This window comes from Carassius carassius, chromosome 17 (assembly GCF_963082965.1).
Source record: "Carassius carassius chromosome 17, fCarCar2.1, whole genome shotgun sequence".
Taxonomy (NCBI): Eukaryota; Metazoa; Chordata; class Actinopteri; order Cypriniformes; family Cyprinidae; genus Carassius; species Carassius carassius.
In genome coordinates this window covers 31,967,310-31,989,200 of record NC_081771.1, presented here as the reverse complement: position 1 = coordinate 31,989,200, position 21,891 = coordinate 31,967,310, and the positions used below count along the sequence as shown (strand labels likewise).

Here is a 21,891-nt window from a genome sequence, read left to right as displayed (position 1 = left end):
GTGAGTTTTTAATATCTTAGGTGTTTAGTTTTTATATTTTATATTTTAACACCAAGGCAATGGAGGGGGAAGTAAAAAAAAATAAAAATAAAATAAAGTAAAAAAAATAAAAATAATGAAAAGTAGCAAAAAAAATTATGAATGCCCTGTAATAAGTTTCCAGGTCAGTTTTACCTTCAAATGTAACCCAAAAAGTGAAAATGTTACCTAAAATCAAACCCTAGGACACAAAAGTACCCAAAGTAAAACAAGCATTGAAGCAGTCTGTCATATTTGTATTTTTTGAGCAAGGATTTGTCAGCCTTTTTCTAAAATACTTGTAACATATCAGTATTTGAAATATATGCTTTTACTGAAGCGGACAGTCTTTGCTGTGAATGACTGAACTACTCTGCCCTCTGCTGGAGCATGCATGTGAACAGATCACAAACAAAAAGTATAATGCATGCAAATATTAAGAAAAGAACTTCATTTTCAAGCTTGTGCCTAAATAATCTTAAGTACACAATTTAAAGTGACATTAAAATAATAATTAAAAAGCAATTAATTCTAAATGTGTTTCAACCACTAGTGCAGCACTCCATGAGGGTTCACAATTATTTCTAAAAGTGTGTGACTCTTAAGATGCTTGAACATTGATGGTCTTGAATCCATGCAGGATGGTGGGAGGATTCTCCAACACTAAATTAGCAGAAAGCATCTTGGCACCCGCCATCCTGGGAGTGAAACTGACGGGCTTCTTTGTGGTTTCTCGGGGTTGGATTGTAATCCTGAAATATAAAACATAGGACATTTAGAACAAAAACAGGTAAACATCACTTTTACTATTCCATGCATCACCATTACTGCTGCTCATGTTTAGGTTTGGTGATTTACAATAGAGTTTAAAGTGTATCATGATGTAAATCTGCAGGTTTAACATACCAATGAACTCACATGAGTTGCTGTGATATGCCTATGATTACAGAAGTGCTTCAGAAATGCTGACTAACAAGTGTGTACCGACACTTCTTATAGACACTGTGGCAGTGAAACTGATGTCAAAGATAATCATGTCAAAAATCTCAGAAACCACCCCTCCCACTGACTGAAAACTGTATGAACTCGACTGTTTGAGGCCCGTCAGAATCACTCATCAGCCATGTGAACTAAAATGATCATGACAAGCATAGCTTCTTTCATAATAACCACTGTTAATACTGTAAAATTAAAATAAATGTATATGGGATCTATTTTAAACAGTGCAAGATTCTTTATTTTGTTAATTACTTTTTTAATGACTGTGTGGGTAATGTGGATTTATTATAGTAAAAAACTGGATTTACTATGTTACTTTCATTGCTATAGAATTATGTTCACTATAGTAAATTCTGGGACTTGGGAACTTGGGAACTTAAAATAACTCTTATTTTCTACTAGAGAAATGTAACGGGGCATTAATTGATTAAATGTAAGGGTACTGTGTGTCATTTTTGGATGTTAAAATAATTTCTCTATATAAACTAATGATGCAGATACATTTGAAATGTTATACTTCTGTTACACTGTGACCAGGGGCACTGTAAGTGTGGGGGGGGGCACCCAAGAGGGAAACATGATTTCTTCAGAGGGGGGCATCCCCCACACCAGCACAGGAAAGTGGTGGTCCGAGTGTATATGCGGTCCAGGGGCCCAGAAACCGTAGTGAAACCTCTGACTGTGACACTTTCTAACTAATGTTCTGTTTATTTGAGCATTCTGTTACGATCCTAGGTATTTGTTTTGTGTGGGTGTTGTTTTGTATATATGTGCAGGGATTGGCTGTCACCGGTGGAGTCTGATTGGTGGATCTACTGATTGGCCGCTTTTAAAAAGGTGGCACTTGCCGAAGAGATCAAGCTCATTCTGGCGTTGGCTTGTTGGCGTGAAGAGCTCCGGATTCCCTCTCCTGTCGGCAGATCCCATAATCTGCTTGTTTGTTTATGATGATTTAATTTGGTTCTGTCTTAGGAGCGTAGGGGTGTCTTGCCATCAGTGTTGGGAAGGTTACTTTGGAAATGTAATAGGTTACAGATTACAAGTTACCCTGTTTAAAATGTAATAGTATTGTAACTTTTTCAATTACTTTATTAAAGTAATGTAACTAATTACTTTTGAGTACTTTTTGATTACTTTTCAAAATTTGTGAAAATTAAAGAATAATAAATAAAAGCATATACATCAACTTAAATACAGTTATCTAATAAGCATGTGACGTATTCTGTGTAATAAACTCCTGAAACATTGGTGTTTTTTTTTTAAACTGCTGTCTCTGTGTATGATGATAGTTTTCTTAAAATAAGTAAAATGCACATGAAGTGACACAGAACAGTTCTAGAAATTATGTTTATGTGCTCGTGTACTCCTATATTGAGGCAGCAGAGGTTGAAAACACTGCGAGCTTCAGTAGGCCTATGTGTAGTAAATAAAACCATGTCTTTGCCATTAATTTACAGGAGGGGTGGACTGGGAAAAAAATTCAGACTGGAAAATTCAAACTCATACAAACAAATTCATGGACAAAACTATTTTTTGTATGGACCTGACATTAAAAAGGTTTAAATCTTTAATTTGGGGACATGCAAAATAATTAAAAGTTATCTCCTGAACTGCACCTTCACTTCCATTTTTCTCTTCAGTCTCTTTATTTTGCTCTGTTATCCATCTCTCTCATGACTTTAATACTCAAGATTGAACAAAACTATACTTTACAATACTCTACAATACTACAATATCTTTATAGAAAAATCCTAATACTGTACACGAGTCATGTTTTTCCCTTACAAAAAATTACCATGCTTTTATTAGCCTATATAAAAGTAAAATAACCTTGTTTTTTTTTTGTTTGTTTTTTTGCAAATGGATTTGTATTTATTTTTAAATACATTTGTGAAATAATTTTACATTTTTGGTTATCACAGTTAAACAATAGTAACCATTTTCTCTGGATTTATAGTTAAATATTAAAATGTTAATTTTCGTAAGGGTTGTGTTGTTGTCTGTCGTAGCTCCCCCTAAACCTATAAAAAAATCAGATTTTTTTTTCAGCTAACTTACTACTGTAACATTACAACAGATAATAATGATGTCTTTTATATAGTATTTTGAGTGATGACTGATGAGCAACGTGCTGCTGCTTGATTAAATAAATAAAAAAACAAAGACAAAAAAAGCATCTTTACAGATGAAACTGACCTAAAACCCTGAACAGTATAGTTCTGCTTCTCTGCTCCAGCGCGCTTCCATAGTCTCTCTCTCTCTCTCTCTCTCTCTTCCCCCCTCTCTCTCTCTCTCTCTCTCTCTCTCTCTCTTCCCCTCTCTCTTCCCATCTCTCTCTCTCTCTCTCTTCCCCTCTCTCTCTCTCTCTCTCTCTCACTCTGTCTCTCTCTCTCTCTCTCTCTCTCTGTCTCTCTCTCTCTCTCTCTCTCTGTCTCTCTCTCTCTCTCACTCTCTCTCTCTCTCTCTCTCTCTCTCTCTCTCTCTCTCTCTCTCTCTCTCTCTCTCTCTCTCTCTCTCTCTCGCATTGATTACTCTGAGTCTGATCCAAACCGTTTGGCGGAGGCGCGGAGAGCGCGCAAGTCATGACTTATTAGAGATTTAATTATCAAATGGCGGATTCGCAAATGATCGCTTTAGTACATTCGGCAGGCAATTATACAATAATGATATTAAATAGTGGGGCAAAATCGGCTGCCAGGCCTCCGGGAATTGTCCCGGTTCTCCCGGTGTCCAGTCCTCGCCTGATTTCCACAGACAGGCAGAATGTGCAAGTCATATAGCTATTGCATTTTTGGGGCTTTATATTCACAGACACTAGTCGATGTCATGTTTTGATTCAAGTGTACTGACCTACTTTTGATTTAGTCATCCAAAATGTGGCATATTCCGTCCGCGTTAGGCATTTCGTTTTTATGACTGGATTCTAGAACCAGACTGTATTTCCGCATCCCGGAAATTATTAGGGCGGTATGTCTCAGAATAGTCAGTGCAATTTGGGAAAGAAATCAGTTAAATCTGTATGTGGATGTGTGTAAATATTCAAATGTAATCCCCTTTGTAATCTTAACAAATTTCATAAGTAACTGTAATTTAATTACTCATTTTTTCTTAGTAACTGTAACTAATTACAGTTACAATAATTTTGTAATTAAATTACGTAACGCCGTTACATGTAACTAGTTACTCCCCAACACTGCTTGCCATTTACTTTGATCTGGTTTGTGATTTGTTTATTTATAGGGAGTTAGGGAAGTTACTTTGTAATTTTGTTTATTCCCTGATTAGGTAATTTATATATGTTTGGTTATAAGTTTATTTTGTTTATTATTTTGGCCTTGGGGCACCCTGAAGTCGTTGCTCCTTAATTTAATTATTCCTTCCACTTTAAATAAATTATACTTTTGTGGAACTTAGTTTTGTGTTGTTGGTGATCTGTTGGCTGGGGCTGGTTTCCTGTTACTATTAACAAAACGCTTGCCAAGCTCGTCCTGATAATAGGGGACGTAACAATTCCGATCAGCCTGATGCATTGTATCAACTAATGGTGTGCATTTAGGGGTGGGGTTATCTGACTAAAAGGGAAGTGTTTGGGAAAACGTGTTACACACCTCATTTGAGCCTTCTCCTCCAAGAGTCCTGAACCAGATACGGTCAGTTCTCCGCTCACTGCGACGTTGAATGGGTTTGTGAACACCACCGTGGCAACTTGTGGTGTGTTAATGATGACAGAGACCTCATTTTGAATCTAGAATAAAAAGCAAATTGTTTTAAATTCCTGTTTGTCTGTTTATATTATCAAGGTGTAACAATGAAGAGATAAGTATTATAATAATAAATTATAACTGTGGTCACAATTATTAATGAGATCATATAATGCATTATAAGGTGCTGTCACATACCTGGACTCATTTTGTGTGTTTTTGCCCCTGTGACCCAGTTTCTGTCTCTATGTGGTTTGATTAGTTCCCAGGTGTGTCTAGTCATTTCCGCATGTGTTCCATGTCCCTGTTAATTTAGTCATTCCATCCACCTGTGTTTTCCCTATTATCCCTTGTACAAAAGCCTTGTCCTTTCAGTTCTGTTTTGTCGGGTCTACTCGTCAACTCGTTACTAGTCACTTGTCAACTTGTCTACTTGTCCACTTGTTACCTGTTACTTGCCACTTGCCACCTGTTATTTACTACTTACCTTGCCTATGTTTTATTTAATAAATCCTTGTTTCGTTTATCCCTCGGCTCCGTGTTCCTTCCAGCAGCGTAAGCCGTGACAGAAGACCCGACCTAAAAGTTAAAAACTGCGTGTTTTCTCTCCATTTTGTTTTCCGTTTTTTCACAGTCTTTTTCTTTCCGTAGTGTGTAATGGATCCCCTCTATCGCCCCGAATACCTCCTCCTCCTGTTGGAGCAGGAGGGACTTTCTCTCGAGGACCATACTAGACGGTTTCTCTGGCTAGCTAATGCCACCAGCTACCCGGACCACGCGCTCTGCACCTTTTATCACGCCAGCCTGAACTCCAGGTGCAGAGCATTGTCGCCCGAAGATGGTCCTCGGGAGGATTCGCCGCGTTCATAGAGTGGAATCTGGTGAGAAATGGGTCACCTCTCACGGTCGGCCCAATGGAGGATCTCGCCAGGTCCACTCTGGACCCAGAGCCCAGCCTACAATCTCCCCACGGTACGAGGCATACGCCCGAGCCCACCGATGACGGAGAGCCAGAGAGCAACCCGTCAGACCAGGTGCGAGAGCCGGCGACACTGCCCACCACGAGGGAGCAAAATGTGGAGCGCCAAAAGGGTCAAAATGAGGGGGTTTCCAATTCACCTATGCCAGATCCTCTGTTAAGCCCAGGAAGGGCTCCTGATCTTCCGTTAAGCCCAGGACGGGCTCCTGATCCTCTGTTAAGCCCAGGAAGGGCTCCTGATCTTCCGTTAAGCCCAGGACGGGCTCCTGATCCTCCTGTAAGCCCAGGACGGGCTCCTGATCCTCTGTTAAGCCCAGGAAGGGCTCCTGGTTCCCCGTTAAGCCCAGGACGGGCTCCTGTTCCCCCGTTAAGCCCAGGATGGGCTCCTGATCCTCCTGTAAGCCCAGGACGGGCTCCTGATCCTCCGTTAAGCCCAGGACGGGCTCCTGATCCTCCGTTAAGCCCAGGACGGGCTCCTGATCTTCCGTTAAGCCCAGGAAGGGCTCCTGATCTTCCGTTAAGCCCAGGACGGGCTCCTGATCCTCCTTTAAGCCCAGGACGGGCTCCTGAACCCCCGTTAAGCCCAGGAAGGGCTCCTGATCTTCCGTTAAGCCCAGGACGGGCTCCTGATCCCCCGTTAAGCCCAGGACGGGCTCCTGATCCCCCGTTAAGCCGAGGACGGGCTCCTGAACCCCCGTTAAGCCCAGGACGGGCTCCTGAACCCCCGTTAAGCCCAGGACGGGCTCCTGATCCTCCGTTAAGCCCAGGACGGGCTCCTGATCCTCCGTTAAGCCCAGGAAGGGCTCCAGCCCCAGAGCTTACTCCAATGCCTGCTCCTCCAAAATTCCCACCCTCCCACCCACTCCTGCCTCCTCCTCCGCTGTCGTCTGGCTGCCCCTCTGCTCGCCCTCAGCCTACCATCATTGTGGTGCGAGCTCAGCAGGACCGCCATCCTCCAGCGACGCCTTGGTCGGCGTCTCCCTCACCTCCGCCTCCAGCCTCTGAGGCCTGGACTCCGCCTCGGCCCGTTGACCCGTCGGCTCCACCATGGCTCCTAGCTCCTTCCTCTCCGCCGTGGCCCGGCAGTCCGCAGGCTCTGCCTGGCTCCCTCGTCCCTCCGGCTCCGCCTTGGTCTGGCGTCGTCCATCCTATGCCTCGGGACTCCACTCCTCCGGCTTCGCCTCATCCCTCCGTCCCTCCGGCTCCGTCAGGTTCCTTCATCCCCTCGGCTACACCTCAGTCCTCGGTCACTCTGGCTTCACCGCGGCCTTCCGGATCCACATCGCCGCGTCAGTCACCAGAGCCATCAGTTCCGCCTAGGACCTCCGGCTCCTCCCCGTCACCCTGGCTCTTCGGCTCTCCGTCTCTGCCTCGGGCTCCTCCTCCACTTGCTCCGTTGCCGTGGGTCGAGTCCCTGGAGTCGGTGACCATTCCTCCTCCATGGCTCCTTCCTCCGTCGGCCCCACCTTGGGCTGTTATGGCTGTGGCCTGGGTCCTGCTGGGTGCCTCCTGCTTCAGATCCTTCCTGTCTCCTCCCTGGCTCCTCCCTCCGTCATCTCCTCCCTGGCTCCTTCCTCTGTGGTCCCTGTCTGCTGGCCTCCCTTTGTTGTTTCTACGGTGCGAGGACGCACCTACCGGGAGGGGGGAGTACTGTCACACACCTGGACTCATTTTGTGTGTTTTTGCCCCTGTGACCCAGTTTCTGTCTCTATGTGGTTTGATTAGTTCCCAGGTGTGTCTAGTCATTTCCGCATGTGTTCCATGTCCCTGTTAATTTAGTCATTCCATCCACCTGTGTTTTCCCTATTATCCCTTGTACAAAAGCCTTGTCCTTTCAGTTCTGTTTTGTCGGGTCTACTCGTCAACTCGTTACTAGTCACTTGTCTACTTGTCCACTTGTCCACTTGTTACCTGTTACTTGCCACTTGCCACCTGTTATTTACTACTTACCTTGCCTATGTTTTATTTAATAAATCCTTGTTTCGTTTATCCCTCGGCTCCGTGTTCCTTCCAGCAGCGTAAGCCGTGACAGGTGCATTACAAGGCATATAGATAAAGGCTTCAAGTAAATTGTTACCAAAGTCTCTCCCACATAATCTCTATGATTGCATGTCTTTAAGTAGATAATTTAATATAAAAAAAAATTTTTCAATGGTTTCATTTAGTCACGAATCAACATCTTGTTTTTTTACAAATGGGGTCAAGGGTAGAGGAGTTCATGTTTCTTTTGAAGCTAGTATAAATGTTGTGTTGGGCCAGCATATACCTGTATATTGAGGGAAGGGGTGCGGATGTTGAACTCTTCTGATGCCAGCACTCTCTCCTGAGACTTCACATCCTCAATAACCACAGCCAGGTTAACCAGAGAATCCTCTGCAGTCTCCTTCAGCATGTACTCCTTGAAGGAGATCTCATGTTTTATAGTCACAGCTGGTGGAGTACAAGAAACAGTAATCAATCACATGACCTCGCAATTCCTAATGAGTCATTTAACCACGTTTTTGTGATAAAAAATCATGTGGTCCGGATGGACGTTTTTACTTGTTTTTACTTTACTTGCAGTATAATAATTTTTTTATGTGTGCAATGCAATACTAATGCAGTATGCATTCCATGATAAATATTTCAAGTATCAGGATGCTACATTTTGGTCACATAACTAGGGACATAACGATGCATGCAGAGCCGGTTGAAAATCAATAAAAACAATTCAAGTCAGTTGAGATGTTAAACGAATCATAATACACTTGGGGGTGGGAATTTAGATGAATGTATTTCTGAGGGGAACTGACTGTCTTCACAAAAGTTTTTTTTTTTTCATCTTCCCTTGGTGCTGCTTTGTTTACAATGGTAACCAAGGAAACGCTGTATCACAGCTGTTCCAAAAGCGCCATCAAAGCTAAAGTCAGATCGTTCTGTTTTTGCTTCAAATGTAAAACATTTTCAAACCTTTTGAGAGGATTGTTTTGTGGATAATAAAGGACAAAGACTGCACATTTGAATAATGTATACAGTATCTGCTGAAAGCAACATTTCAGTGTACAATAGATGTTAGCATCAATTTAGATCTAAATCCAATCATCTGAACGTAAAATCAGCTGTTTGTCATTTTCAGTTATGTTTTGTTACCTTATATGGCTTCATTTTTTAAACAGGGAAATTTGTTTCTTAAAATCTTACATGAAAAATAATCGAAAAAGATTGTGGAACAAATCATAATATTCCTGTCATATTTTCCACTCCTACAGCGGAATAAATGCGTAAAACACATACAGGTCGTGATTTTATTGGTTATAAGTACATTTGAAACTCATTTTAAGCTATTTTTGCAGGACTCTTACTTTCTTTCGGGCCGATCTTCATGTCATCATGAGACTCCCAAAAGCTTCCACTGGGATTGCGGTTGTACTCCTTGTTCTGAGCGTTAACGTGTTTTTTCAGCAGTTTCTGAGCAGCCTCATTGTTAGTGATTATGACATTAAAAGAAATGTTTTCTCCCACTAAAGGGGCTTTCAGAAGCTGGAGAGAAACTGCAACACCCTTAGAATCTACAAGAAATGACATGTTTGATCATTGTATTTAGTCATATTACTCAAACAAAAAGCAGTGTTTATGAGAAAAGGAGAAACAAATGCTAGAACTTACCCTCCCTTGGCATAGTACGTTCAAAAGTGTATCCTCCAGCAGCTTAGATGAGTAACCCAAAAAAAAAAACATTTATTTTTAATATTCTCAAAATTTATTAGTTGACACAGAGTTAATTTAACAGTTTGTCATGCAAAAAACATGCATGTTTTAAGCAAAATCAAGATTATTGAATTGTTTTACAAGAAAATACTATTTCAGTATTACTACCTGTACATTTAACCTTTAATTCATTGTTTTAATTGCCATTTCATTGTAATCATGTGAGAAATTTACTGAAGGAAAACAGTGTCAGTGCAATCCTACACCAGAAACTTTTAATTTTTCTTTAACAACGGCCATTCATTTTTTGTTTTGGTGATGCTGATCCTAGTCAAATGAATTACATACTTCAGCTTTAAACATTTAAAGGCTAGAAAGACTTACCAAAACCGCCTGCTGCACGAAATGGTACCATATCTAAATGTGAAAGAAGGAGATTTTGTATAAAACAGTATTTTAATGGTTTGTTTTTTTCTTTTTTTAATCATTATTTCTCTTACCCTTCTCGGTTTTGTATTCAGAAGTGACGTCCTGCATTAGCATGGATCCTGGACGTTTGGTGGAGATCAGAGCTCCAACTCTGCGTTTATCGACGCTGGTTGATAATACCGTCCTATCTCTTACAATTATTACACGGACATCTGCGTTCACTTCTGCGTAAACGAATGGCACATCATATTGTGCATCCACCTTTTGCTCATAAATGGCTTTAACAGCAGCAGGACCACAGCGGAACATTCCTGTGACAGAATATTGATGTTTAAACATGATTATCATTAAAATCCCAGCTCAAAAAAATAAATACATGTAGGCAGCTCACTAGGTCTTAAAACAAAGCCTACAATTAAACTGGCCCACCAGACCAGTACTAACCAGTATAAACCAGTCTATATGAAACTGGCCTTTTCAGCAGTTTTTCTACATGTGTTAGCCTTGTAAAAGTCACTATAATGACAGACCTTCGCTCCTCTCTTGTGGCGTGGGGTCGAGAACCTGCCATCCGTCATAACCTCGACCCAGATCAGGCCTCTTCATCCAACTCTCCACCCACACATGGAAGTTCCTGAAAAAGACCAAACACTTTTAGCTCACATTTTGACAGATTAATAATCCTGAGAAATTATTTTTTCCTTTCCACTGCAATCAGTTCAGGTTTATTTGTATACTGCAGCTTGAAGATGCTTTTACTGAAGTATAAGGAAAAACATTTAAGGACTATAGTTTTTCTATACTTTTATAAGAAATCTATACTTTTTTCCAGCAAGGATGCATTAAATTGATCAAAAGTGGCAGTAATTTATAATGTTAAAAAAGAGAGATTGTGTTCTTTCCATAAATTCAAAGTTTCTAAGTAATAAGAAATGTTTCCTGAGCAGCATATTACAATTATTTCTGAAGGATCATGTGACACTTAAGACTGGAGTAATGATTCTGAAAATCGTCTCGGTTTACACATATAACTATGGTTCCCTGAGAATAGGGAACGGGGCGCTGCGTCCTCTAGAGGTAGCTATGAGCGACTGCAGTTATAAAAGGGCACCTGTAGAACATATTATCCGCTTTTTTGTATGAGGAGACACGGGCATGATACTGAAGCATGGCAGAGAGACGCAGAGTCTCGTTCCTTATTCCCAGGGATCAATGGTTACATGTGTAACCTGAGATGTTCCCTTTTGAAAGGGAACTCCATGCTGCGTCCTCTAGAGGGCGCTATGGGAACAGTATACCAACGTCACCATGCTGAGCGATAAGTTCCCAGGTAACCATTTACCCAAGTCAGGACTTGAGGAACAGCATCCCTACTAGCGAAACCACTAGGCTTTACGGCAGGCTCAAGCTCCAATCATCATAGACTAACTCACCCGCCAGAGTCTGGAGCTTTAAGAGTGGAGGTCTCAGCATACCGACTCTCTAAATCGAGAGGAGACCTAGCTACACTCAATGCCAGAGGCAGGTAGTGAGGCTCAAATAAAAAGAGCCTGCTACTCACATTACTGCCTAAGCAGAGCTCTGAGAAGTGTAGGCTTCAGCACTGAGGAGCGAAGGCTTCAGCAGGTGACTCTCTTGAACAAGAGGAAGCCTAGCATTCTTAAAAGAAACTCATAAGAGTAGAGGCCTCAGCAAAATGACTCGCTAGAATGAGATGAGACCTGACTACACTCAGCGCTAAAGACAGTTAGTGAGGCCCACAAAAAGAAGAGGAGCCTACCTACCAAATGTACCTACCATTCAGGCGAGATATTTACTTTCAGTGGCCTGGATGGCAGGGCTGGAGCCTTCAACGTAGATGTTACCCCATCTGAGAAATAGCTCGCAAGCGTCTCTTCGATATAGGCATTGAGGCATATCAATGCTCTCGCATACTCTCGATTTTAGCATAACTAGTTCCCTGACACTGATATATGAATATGGTTTATCATTATGAAGATCAGAGGAGAATGAGAGGCTCACCGGGGCTGGAGGATTATTTCCAGAAAGAAACCACTCATCAAGCTTGCTGTGAGGGGCTTCCTCTGTGTCGTGCTTCCACTGAACATCTAACCTAGCAGTAGCACGCTCCATAACCTCCAGCAGCTCCATAAACCTCAAGCAGGCTGTCTGAGAAAGCTATGAAAAATCCTTTTCTCCTTCTTTAGCCAAATCCTGGTAACATTGCCTAGAAGCCAACAGAGCACTTCCTGTTGGATCTGAAGAAGAGACAGCACTTCTTCCCGCTGTTCACCCTCATCAGCCCGCGGCGAGTGCGGGAGATTAACCCCACCCTCGAACTCGTCAGCGAACTCCATCTGCGATCCCCATGATCTCAGTCTCTTTGCTGCCTCAGCAGCAGCAGGACCCCTTGCCACGGGGGGCAAATGATTGTCCCAATTCCCTCGAAAAAAGGAACAAACGAGAGCGGAGCTTCCTCAATGAGAACCGCTCACAACAAATGCACAAAGGATGATGTGTTCCACAGGTGCCCTTTTATATCCGCAGTCGCTAATTTGCTTACGTCATAGGCTTCCGCCTGCCAATGTCAAGTTCATTGTCGTTATTTAATTTATGCTTCAGACACCGGCCATGCTGACAGTGTTCCCATAGCACCCTCTAGAAGACGCAGCATGGAGTTCCCTTTCGAAAGGGAATCATCTGTGATGAGAGGAATAAACAACTTTTTTTTGCAATATATTTACATAAAAACAGTTATTTCAAATCATAATAATATTTCACAATATTACTGTTTTCACTGTAGTTTTGATCAATTAAATGCAGCCTTGGTAGGCACAAGAGACTTCTCTCCAAAACATGAAAAATCTTACCGATGCCAACCTAATGAACATTAATGTATGTTTTAGCTCTATATCTACAGAGATGTTTTAGCTTTTAAGCATAACTCACCAGATGCTATCCCTGCTGAAGGACAGTTTTTCCCCCATCTCATTGTAATATTCTTCAATCACCATGTTTCCATTTGTGTCGTGAGCGGAGTTGAAGTTGGTGATGACTCGAGTCGGAATGCCAAGGGCTCTCATTACTATTACACAAACAAATGCATTTAACATTGATAATCAGTAGCACTAATTAAATTACCAATGACCCATTAAAGGAGTACTTCACCCCAAACATTTTTTTTTTTTCATTTTTGAGTGAATTAACACATTAAAGCACATACACTAACTTTCAAAAATGTGGGGACAGTAAGTCTTGTCACTAAGGCTGCATTCATTTGCTCTCAAAATACAGTACAAACAGGAAAATTGTGGAATATTATTAGAATTAAAAATAATTGTTTTGTATTTGAATATATTGTAAAATGCAATTTATTGCTGTGTTCAAAGCATCATTACTCCAGTCTTCAGTGTTACATGACCCTTCAGAAATCATTCTAATATTATGATTTGATGCTCAAGAAACATTTCAAAACACCATTTATGTGAAATCTTAATCTTTTTTAACATTAGAAATGTCTTCAAATTTAGATCAATTTAATGTGTCCTTGCTGAATAAAAGTATTAATTTCTTTACAAAAAAAATCTTACTGACCCCAGACTATTGAATGTAATGACTTCTATTTGTCCCACCTGTACACATGACAGCAGCAAACACCCAGCACTGTCCGTATTTCACAGGCCTGAATTGTGTTTCTGCCCACATCCTGAGAATATCTGCACTGCCAGACCACTTTGAAGGGTTGACGCCACCGCTGTAGTCACCCGACCAGTTTCCAGTTATCACCCCTTTATCATCATTAGAGTTCACCTGTTTAGAAAGACGGAGAGACTATATTAATGCATGAATAGATTGAGAGAGCAGAGAGGAGAGAATGAGAGCAGATCCTCACCATCGCTGAGATCACACGGCCGATGTACACTGGACTGTTGCGATTCAGTAGATCTTTACCCATATCTGCTTGATGTTGAGGACTCAACTGCAGCAATTTCATACAGATGTCCAGTATCCCTTTTTCATACTGAAAACACATTTATGCATGACAGGAGTTACTGTGAAGTTATTTTTCAGTGCTGAGCTGTCAGTCAATGGTCAAACATCTCACCTGATCAAATGACCAGGGTCTGGAGACGAGGTTCCCGGGGCTGCCTTTAAACAGCAGGCCAATATCACTCATGACATATTCAGTCCTCAAATCCTCAGACTGCAGGAACACTGAATCAGCTGCAGAAAAACACAACCGTTTGTTTGTTTTATTGGTGATCTTTGTGTAAAGACAATAAATGAAAGCAATATGGGATAAGAGGCTATGCATCCCAGATCTAAGTGTGACATCAAAAGCCATGTCCATGTCCAGATTCATAATATCCTCATTCTTTTTGAAACAGGAAGAAACAACGATAAGAAGATAAGTCTAACTATCGTTAGGAAGACTACAAAAAAGAAGATGAAAAAGTTGTTTGCCATGTCAGTAAGTAAAAAAATGAAATAAAATCTTTGGTCTTTTCCAAGACTTATATTGTTGTCAACCTTAAAATCTTTTAATCATCAATTGCGATCTGATTTAGATTGTGATGACAGTCTGACATGTCCTTCAGCCGCAAAGTTCTTGCAGACTTAAAAACAGAATATTACTGTAATGAAATTACTTTACTGGTGAAGAAAGTGAACTTTGAACTGATCTAGATATTTATATTCAATCAAAGTACTTTTGCAGGGACCTGGAAACAGATTTCGGCGATCTCTGAAAATCTGCATAACGAACTGCATTTGTTCTTTAGTCTTAGAGGGGAGTCCGTTGTACTTTTGGATAAGCGCCACACCTCTTTCTTACATTTGCATTGTTTGCTCAGGTACCAGGACCTTCATTTAGGAATTAAGAATAACAACGAAGTTGACATTGTTGCACATGTTGCCAATATGGCAACCCATACTCAGAATTTGAGACCTGCATTAAACCAATAAAGTGCACAAACACAGCAATGAGCAGTGAACACAAACAGTGAACATACCCAGCAGTGGGCAGCCATTTGAAGCAGCATCCAGGGGTTCAGTGCCTTGCTGAAAGACCTCAATCGTGATAACTGGAGGTGGAACAGAGTGCTGTACAGTCACTCCTCCACCTATATTTCCTGCCAGTACTGAGACTCAAACCCTCATCCTTGGGGTTACAAGTCTGAGTTCCTAACCATTAGGCCACAACTGCCCCTACTTCTATTGGAGAAACAAAGGGGCAGTTATGGCTTAATGGTTTGAGTCATCTGATATCAGAAACAGTCAAAAGCTTATCAGTGAACAAAACCTTCGCTAATATTACAAATCAGACCTTGAAGAAACTGTTGATAAAAAGATACATTCTTTAAGCATACCCTAAATGACAAATGATCTGGATGGTATTTTGCATTCATTACATACTTCTAATGAGGGGGTGAGAGGTTAACATTTCTAATAAAAAATGTAACCCCCAATAAGGGCCCCCCTGGTGTAAATGTTAATAAAACACAATCTAATTTGTAGAAAAATGTAATTTATTGTTAGCATCCCTTCTAGCCAATAAACCCTGAAACTGCTGTAAATTGCTTCGACCTACTTCCGGTTTTCAGAGATGGGGAATCACAAGGTGATGTATTGGATAGGGGTGGGGTTGTATTTGGCATGACCGTGGCTTCGACATCACACTTGGATGTGGGTGGGGTTCCACTGCAGGATGCAGCGAGCCCTACGTGCTCACCTTGGCTCCAGGGGTTGCAGAGGAGTGTGAACTGGCCGAGTAAGTGTGTTCTCACACTCAGGCGGGCCTCGACTCTCAGCTGGAGTGTGTAGACACCGATAGAAGCAGTCGCAGGGCTGGACAGCGATACTGAAAGAGCACGGGGACCAGTCGGGTTTGGGACGCTCCTCTCCAGAACTGCGGTCCATTGAGTCAGAGAGGGCTGTCCGAACCTGGAGACCGGGACCTCCACAGCAATCGGACCTGCGGAGAGGAGAGAGGAGTGGGTGTCAGAACAGAGCACAAGAATAGGATTCTGGAAGTAAAATACTATTCATTTTCACCATAAAGCAATTAATTTTATTGGTATCTTGACTTTTAATGTATTTAGTTTATACCATGGCTATTCATTAGTTATAGTAAATTAACCATTAAAAATCTCGCCATTTTAAATAATAATAAATAAAATGTCCACTTAATCTTTAATATCTGGCCATTTCTTTAAAACTGAAATCCTACAGCCACTGTAATTTCTTGAATATGTGGACATCAAAACATGTAAACTCAGAGCTAAGGTTTAGACTTTTATTTTGAAATTGCGATGGTGCACGTTGCGTTCCCAGATTACAGTTTTTCTCGATTGGTTTGGCTCATTTCTTGAAACCGAGATGACATTCTCAAAATAACATGGACAAATCTCCAAACCACCTTGCAATTGTTCACAACAGAATGTCATTTTTCATTGGGTTTTATCAAATTGCAAATGCTTTAGTACATGTCTCAAGTGACTCTGTGCTTTTTTTCAAATGATTATGTACAAGTAGCTACAGTTAGCACAATGAGCCCACATTTAGCACATTTTCCAAATAAATAGATCTTGCTGATCTAAACTGATTAGTTGATTTTTCAGTGAAATGGTTACTCTCTCCAAAACATATCAGCATGGTTTCATTGTGTAAGTCATCATATGCACAATTGTCTGTTCAACTGTCAAAATTAGTCAAAGATATAATACCATGAAAGGATTTCTTGGAACATTTGATAAATTTATGACAGTACTTGACAATCAATCAGGTGAAATTAGAACTAACGAAGGAGCAGTTTCCCACATCTCAGATGACCAATCAAACAGTTTGTTTAGTTACCTGACAGGTGTTGTCTATGATTATGACTGCTGCCAAAAGTATATAGACAGAGCTTGGCCCGGGGCCAGTTTCATTTGCAGTGTGAACATGGAAGCACCTCGCCAAGTAGAACAGCAACTTCCTGCTCGAGGAAGAGGAGGAAGAAGAGGAAGAGGAGGAGTGAGAATGCGTGGAGGAATAGGGGAAAGAGGCCGAGGAGCACGGAGGCACCATGATGTCCCAGATGAAATCCGGGCCACCCTTATTGACCACGTTATAAACCATCGCCTCACAATGGCAGAGGCAGGTCGCCGAGTGCAGCCTAATGTGCCTCGGTCTACAGTCTCCTCCATCATCCAAACCTTTCGCAGGGAAAACAGGTACAGAACTATTCTATTGAACTATTCATTGTTGGTGTGTGTGTAGGCCTAGAGTACTGTAATATCTTCATGTGATGTTATATGATACTATAAAAATGACAAAGAAAAAAAAATGGAGGAAATACTGTGAATAGTATTCCAGTCACTGTGCAGTGCATCACACTTTTAGTACCATAAAACAGCAGTACAATTACATTGGTAACTCATTTTGTAACAAATTTACAGTGTTGACCTTTGACTTGTATGTCTAGGATTGGACGACAGCCTCAAGTGGGTGGCAGAAGAAAACTTCTAAATGAACAACAAGAACGAGAAATATGCAACATGGTCATTGCAAATAATGCCATCACACTGAGACAGATTCGTAATGCAATCCTTCTAGACAATGTAATGTTCCAAAATATAAACTCTATCAGCATCTCCACAATAGACCGGGTATTGAAGAAACATCAGATGACCATGAAACAGATTTACAGGGTACCATTTGAGAGAAACTCTGACAGAGTGAAAGAGCTGCGGTACCAGTATGTGCATGTAAGTCAACTACTGGTTGTCTATCATTGTAACACTATTACAGTAAGACATGGTTACCACTTTTTTTTGTTTTGCTTTATCCTTTTTACCTTCAGAATCCAGCTTTGTGTGACTAGAGCATTTTGCCTAGAAATTGTCTTCAGTTTTTCACTCCCTCTTTTTACAGTACTTTAGATCCTCCCTGCAGTATCTGTCTCTACTTGACTGATTAGATTTATTTTTATTCTATTGTAGAGAATAATGGCATTAGAAGGCAACGAAACCTCTCACATCCTAGTGTTCGTTGATGAAGCTGGCTTCAACCTGGCCAAAGGTCGAAGGCGTGGCCGTAACATCATTGGCCACCGAGCCACTGTGGATGTCCCAGGCCAGCGAGGAGCAAATATAACAATGTGTGCCGCTATATCAGAAAGAGGTGTGGCCACACACATTCCCAGTTTAGGGCCCTACAATACACAAAAGCTCCTCAATTTTTTGGACCACCTTTATACTGATCTGATCCCGGAAAATGAGAGAGGTGAAGAAGGACCTCAGCTACCACATTATGTCATTGTGTGGGATAATGTGAACTTCCACCATGGCCCACGCATCAGAACCTGGTTCACCACCCATCCCCGGATGCTAATGGAGTTTCTTCCACCTTACTCTCCTTTCCTAAATCCAATTGAGGAGTTTTTTTCAGCTTGGAGGTGGAGGGTGTATGAGCATCAGGCTCAAGACCAGAGGGCCCTGCTGCATGCAATGGATGCTGCATGTGAGGACATCACAGGGGATCAATGTAGGGGATGGTTGAGACATTCACGCCGTTTCTTCCCTCGCTGCATCGCAAGAGAAAATATCCGTTGCGATGTGGATGAGAATTTATGGCCTAACAGAGAGCAGCGCGTCGATGGCCAGGAGGATGAGGATGGTGGCCAGGAAAGAGAGGGTGACAATGGCGACCACTGAAAATATTACTGTACTATAGTTCTGAAACTTTATTTACAGTATGGTAGGCTAGAGTTTTTTTTTTTGTTTTTTGTTTGTGTTTATAACTGTTCACATTTACAGAATCCTATATATGTTTTCTTTTCACAGTATGTTCTCTAATGTTAACATTTCTTTGTACGAATAAAAATGTTTACAGTTTCCTTGAGTATGAGTGGTTTATTGGAGGCTGATTTTACTGTAAAATCTTTTAGTTTTATTCATAGTGGTATTCTGTTGCTAGACCTGTGCCTCAGTGACAAAACGTCTAAGCATTTTGACTTGCAGTGCTTAAACAATGCCAAAGGTATAATGCATTTTGGGGGCATTGACTATTTATATGAGAAGGATATTTAGTTTTGACACATGGATAAACTGTTTTGGGAGAGATATGAGCTTTTGCAGGGGATCCATGGTGTTGTGCTAAACCATCCAGGTTATTTTGACAAAAGCACTAAATGAATGCACATGTGCCAAGGCAATTGAGAAGGATCTGTGCTATTTTGACTGTACTGACCTTTTATATGGGAAAGGGATCTGCTTTTGAAGCATGGAAGAAGAGTTTGGGGAAAGATATTTGATTTTGCTAGTGAGCTATAATGTTGAGCAGAACTGTAAGACTGTTTGGCCAAATGACCTTATGGTTTTGAGAATGTCATCTCGGTTTCAAGAAATGAGCCAAACCAATCGAGAAAAACTAAGGTAAACCCACAACAATATGCACAGATGGAGTTCATGTGGAGCAGCATTTACTGTGAACGGAGCCGCTGTGAGATGCACATATGTAACATACACGCATGTAAATAATTTAAGTGCATATATTATAATATATAAACATGCATTTCAGAATAGCATTATAATATATTGTGATTTTAAATGGGTTTAATAATATCAATCAGCTTCATGTATTTTGCCGGTTACTCAATATGCAATGACAAATTTTCAAAGGCAACATTTATATTTAAATTATAACTAATAAAAAACAAAAAACAAAGACATTTTGAAAAAAAGGTCATATAAATTACAAAAGGCAACAAAATTACTTGCACACTTAAACTAAAATTAAAGTAAAACAGAATATATAAAAATAATAAATTAAAAATATTTTTTAAAAATTATAATAGTTTATCAAATAATTACATCAGTTAATGCTGTGAAATATGAGTCGTTCATATTTCTATAGCAAAAATGTGTAGAAAGTCACTCTGGATCTGACTAACTAATGATTAATTATGAATTTCATCATAATAGAGGGAGGGTGATGTGAGATGAGGTTGTAATTTTTATTCACCCACCCACACACAAGCACACAAACTCACCTAAAACAATTCGGAAGATCAGTTTTTCCTTCAGTGGATCGAATGGTCGTCCATCATAGTTGACTGTCACTGTGAAGGCCTGTCCTCTCCGCAGAACCAGAGTGCTGGAGCTCAGACCATCGGTTCTGTGGCGAGTCTGGTTTTGCACCTGTTGCAGATCGATAGTTCGAACCTTGAACTCTGTGTAAAAATTAGCAAATGTGATATTATTTCTCAGGGAAGAGTTTTGATAGATAGATAGATAGATAGATAGATAGATAGATAGATAGATAGATAGATAGATAGATAGATAGAAACTAATAACTCATCTGAAGTTGCAAATGACTAAATATAAGAGGTTTATTAAAAAATAGTTTTAAAATAACATATGATTATTTTATTAGTATAATTTTAGTATATTATTTTAATACAAAAATAATTATTTTATATGGAGCCCCTCACATGACATGCAAGAAAAAATAAATAAATAATGCGCATAATTGACTAGTTAATTTTCTCGATTTATAAATCGTGTGCATGATTTAGCAAATAGAGGGAAAGAATTAGTCAATCCTGCCACACAATTTATAAATCGAGGGAACAGTAAATCGTGCACACGATTTAGCCTACAATTTTTTTCCTGCATGCCATGTGCAGGGCTCCATAATTTTAATATAATTTAGAATAAACATTTTTCTAAGTGATCTGAAAAGCTGTTTTATAAACAAATTAACAACTTAATTGCACAACTAAAAATATTTAAGTGTTTAAATTAAAAGTTAATCATTTATGATTAGCATAGTAAAATAATCTGAAATCTAAACAGATTGCATGCAGTAGTAAAGATTCAATATGCAATAAGGTCTTTATAAAGCCATAAATAGCAAAATAACTCAAATACTATGTTTTTGGTAACAACAAAATTCCTTGCAAGTAAACCAGTAAAAATGATAATAATAAAAACATAAAGCCTACCGTCCATGATATGCAGCTGTTTGGGGTTTGATGTTTGATTCAGATTCACAGTTTATTGGGCTTTTAAATAGCATCCATCTGCCTCTCCCTTTCCGCTTAAGTCGCTAGAACACATTCACTTGAATTCAACACATGCCAAATGTTACAATCAGTAGAACCAACACCTCAAACAATTACGCAATCACACACGCATGACCTGTTAAGAGAAGTTTAAACGAAATCACAGCAACATGATGCTTTCCCTATAATAGTGAAGGGTGTGGGGAGTGATGTGGCCATCCATCAGTGAGTCAGAGCACCAGCAGTATAACCAGTTACAAATTAATAATTAGTCTAAATTAGGAGTGACATTACTATAATACAGGACCTCCACCTTCAAAAAAGTCACATAAAGTTACTGAATGTGCAAATCTGTGGTCGGTATAATCAGTTTCATAACTTTTAACACAGATTTGAATGGGATTATTGTTATTATGTTACAATGTTTGTATTTATCTATGTGTGTTTATTATATATGAGTATGCATGAGTTTGAGAGTATTTTATATAGAACATATGAACACATTTGCATATGAACTACTCATACTGTATAAATATATAATATGGATCACAGTGGTTGGTACCATTTTTTTATCATTTGAAATATTCTTGCAACAGTTCTGTGAAGTGTTTGACCACCGTAAAGAGGGCAAAAATGCTGGCGATCGTCTACTAGAACGCTCTCAAGGGAAAAAGACAGCGGTTGAATATGCTCTCACTATTCGTACTCTCGCTGCTCAGATTTCATGGGTCAATGACATGTTTAAAATACTGTTTAGAAGATTAAGTCATGAACTACAGTCTAAGCTGGCCTGCCGTGATGAGGGGAGAGATTTGAATCAATTTATCAAGCTCACCATTCAGATTGACAATCTCATCAGATCGCAAAGACCAAATACTCGTAGCAACTACCGAGTAATATAGATCTGTGTGTTACGGTACCTATCACTATAAATTTAAATGGCCGTCAAATCACTGCCAATGCCCTATTGGATTCTGGAGCAACTGAAAACTTTGTCTAAAGGATTCGCTCATCAAAATAATATCTCTCTA

At 40.3% G+C, this 21,891-nt stretch overlaps 1 protein-coding gene across 1 annotated transcript; it reads right to left on the bottom strand.

Moving 5' to 3' along the window:
- Window positions 1-538: 538 nt before the first annotated feature.
- LOC132090949 (protein-glutamine gamma-glutamyltransferase 5-like) lies at window positions 539-20,823 on the bottom strand. Its single transcript, XM_059497725.1, has 15 exons — window positions 20,801-20,823; window positions 19,847-20,026; window positions 15,545-15,787; window positions 13,919-14,037; window positions 13,706-13,834; window positions 13,446-13,623; window positions 12,763-12,898; window positions 10,344-10,447; window positions 9,885-10,124; window positions 9,769-9,801; window positions 9,343-9,384; window positions 9,039-9,245; window positions 7,964-8,127; window positions 4,626-4,762; window positions 539-770 (listed from the first exon to the last, which is right to left on the bottom strand). Exons 1-15 carry the CDS (start codon window positions 20,805-20,807, stop codon window positions 620-622), a joined length of 2,070 nt encoding a protein of 689 aa, XP_059353708.1. The 5' UTR covers window positions 20,808-20,823; the 3' UTR covers window positions 539-619.
- Window positions 20,824-21,891: the final 1,068 nt, after the last annotated feature.

Excerpts from the sequence above, each read along its gene's own strand:
- LOC132090949 (XM_059497725.1), bottom strand. Across the intron at positions 9,385-9,768 it reads TCGTGCAGCAGGCGGTTTTG|CTGCTGGAGGATACACTTTT; the intron begins GTAAGTCTTTCT and ends TACTCATCTAAG. Across the intron at positions 4,763-7,963 it reads CCCCTTCCCTCAATATACAG|ATTCAAAATGAGGTCTCTGT; the intron begins GTATATGCTGGC and ends TTTTTATTCTAG.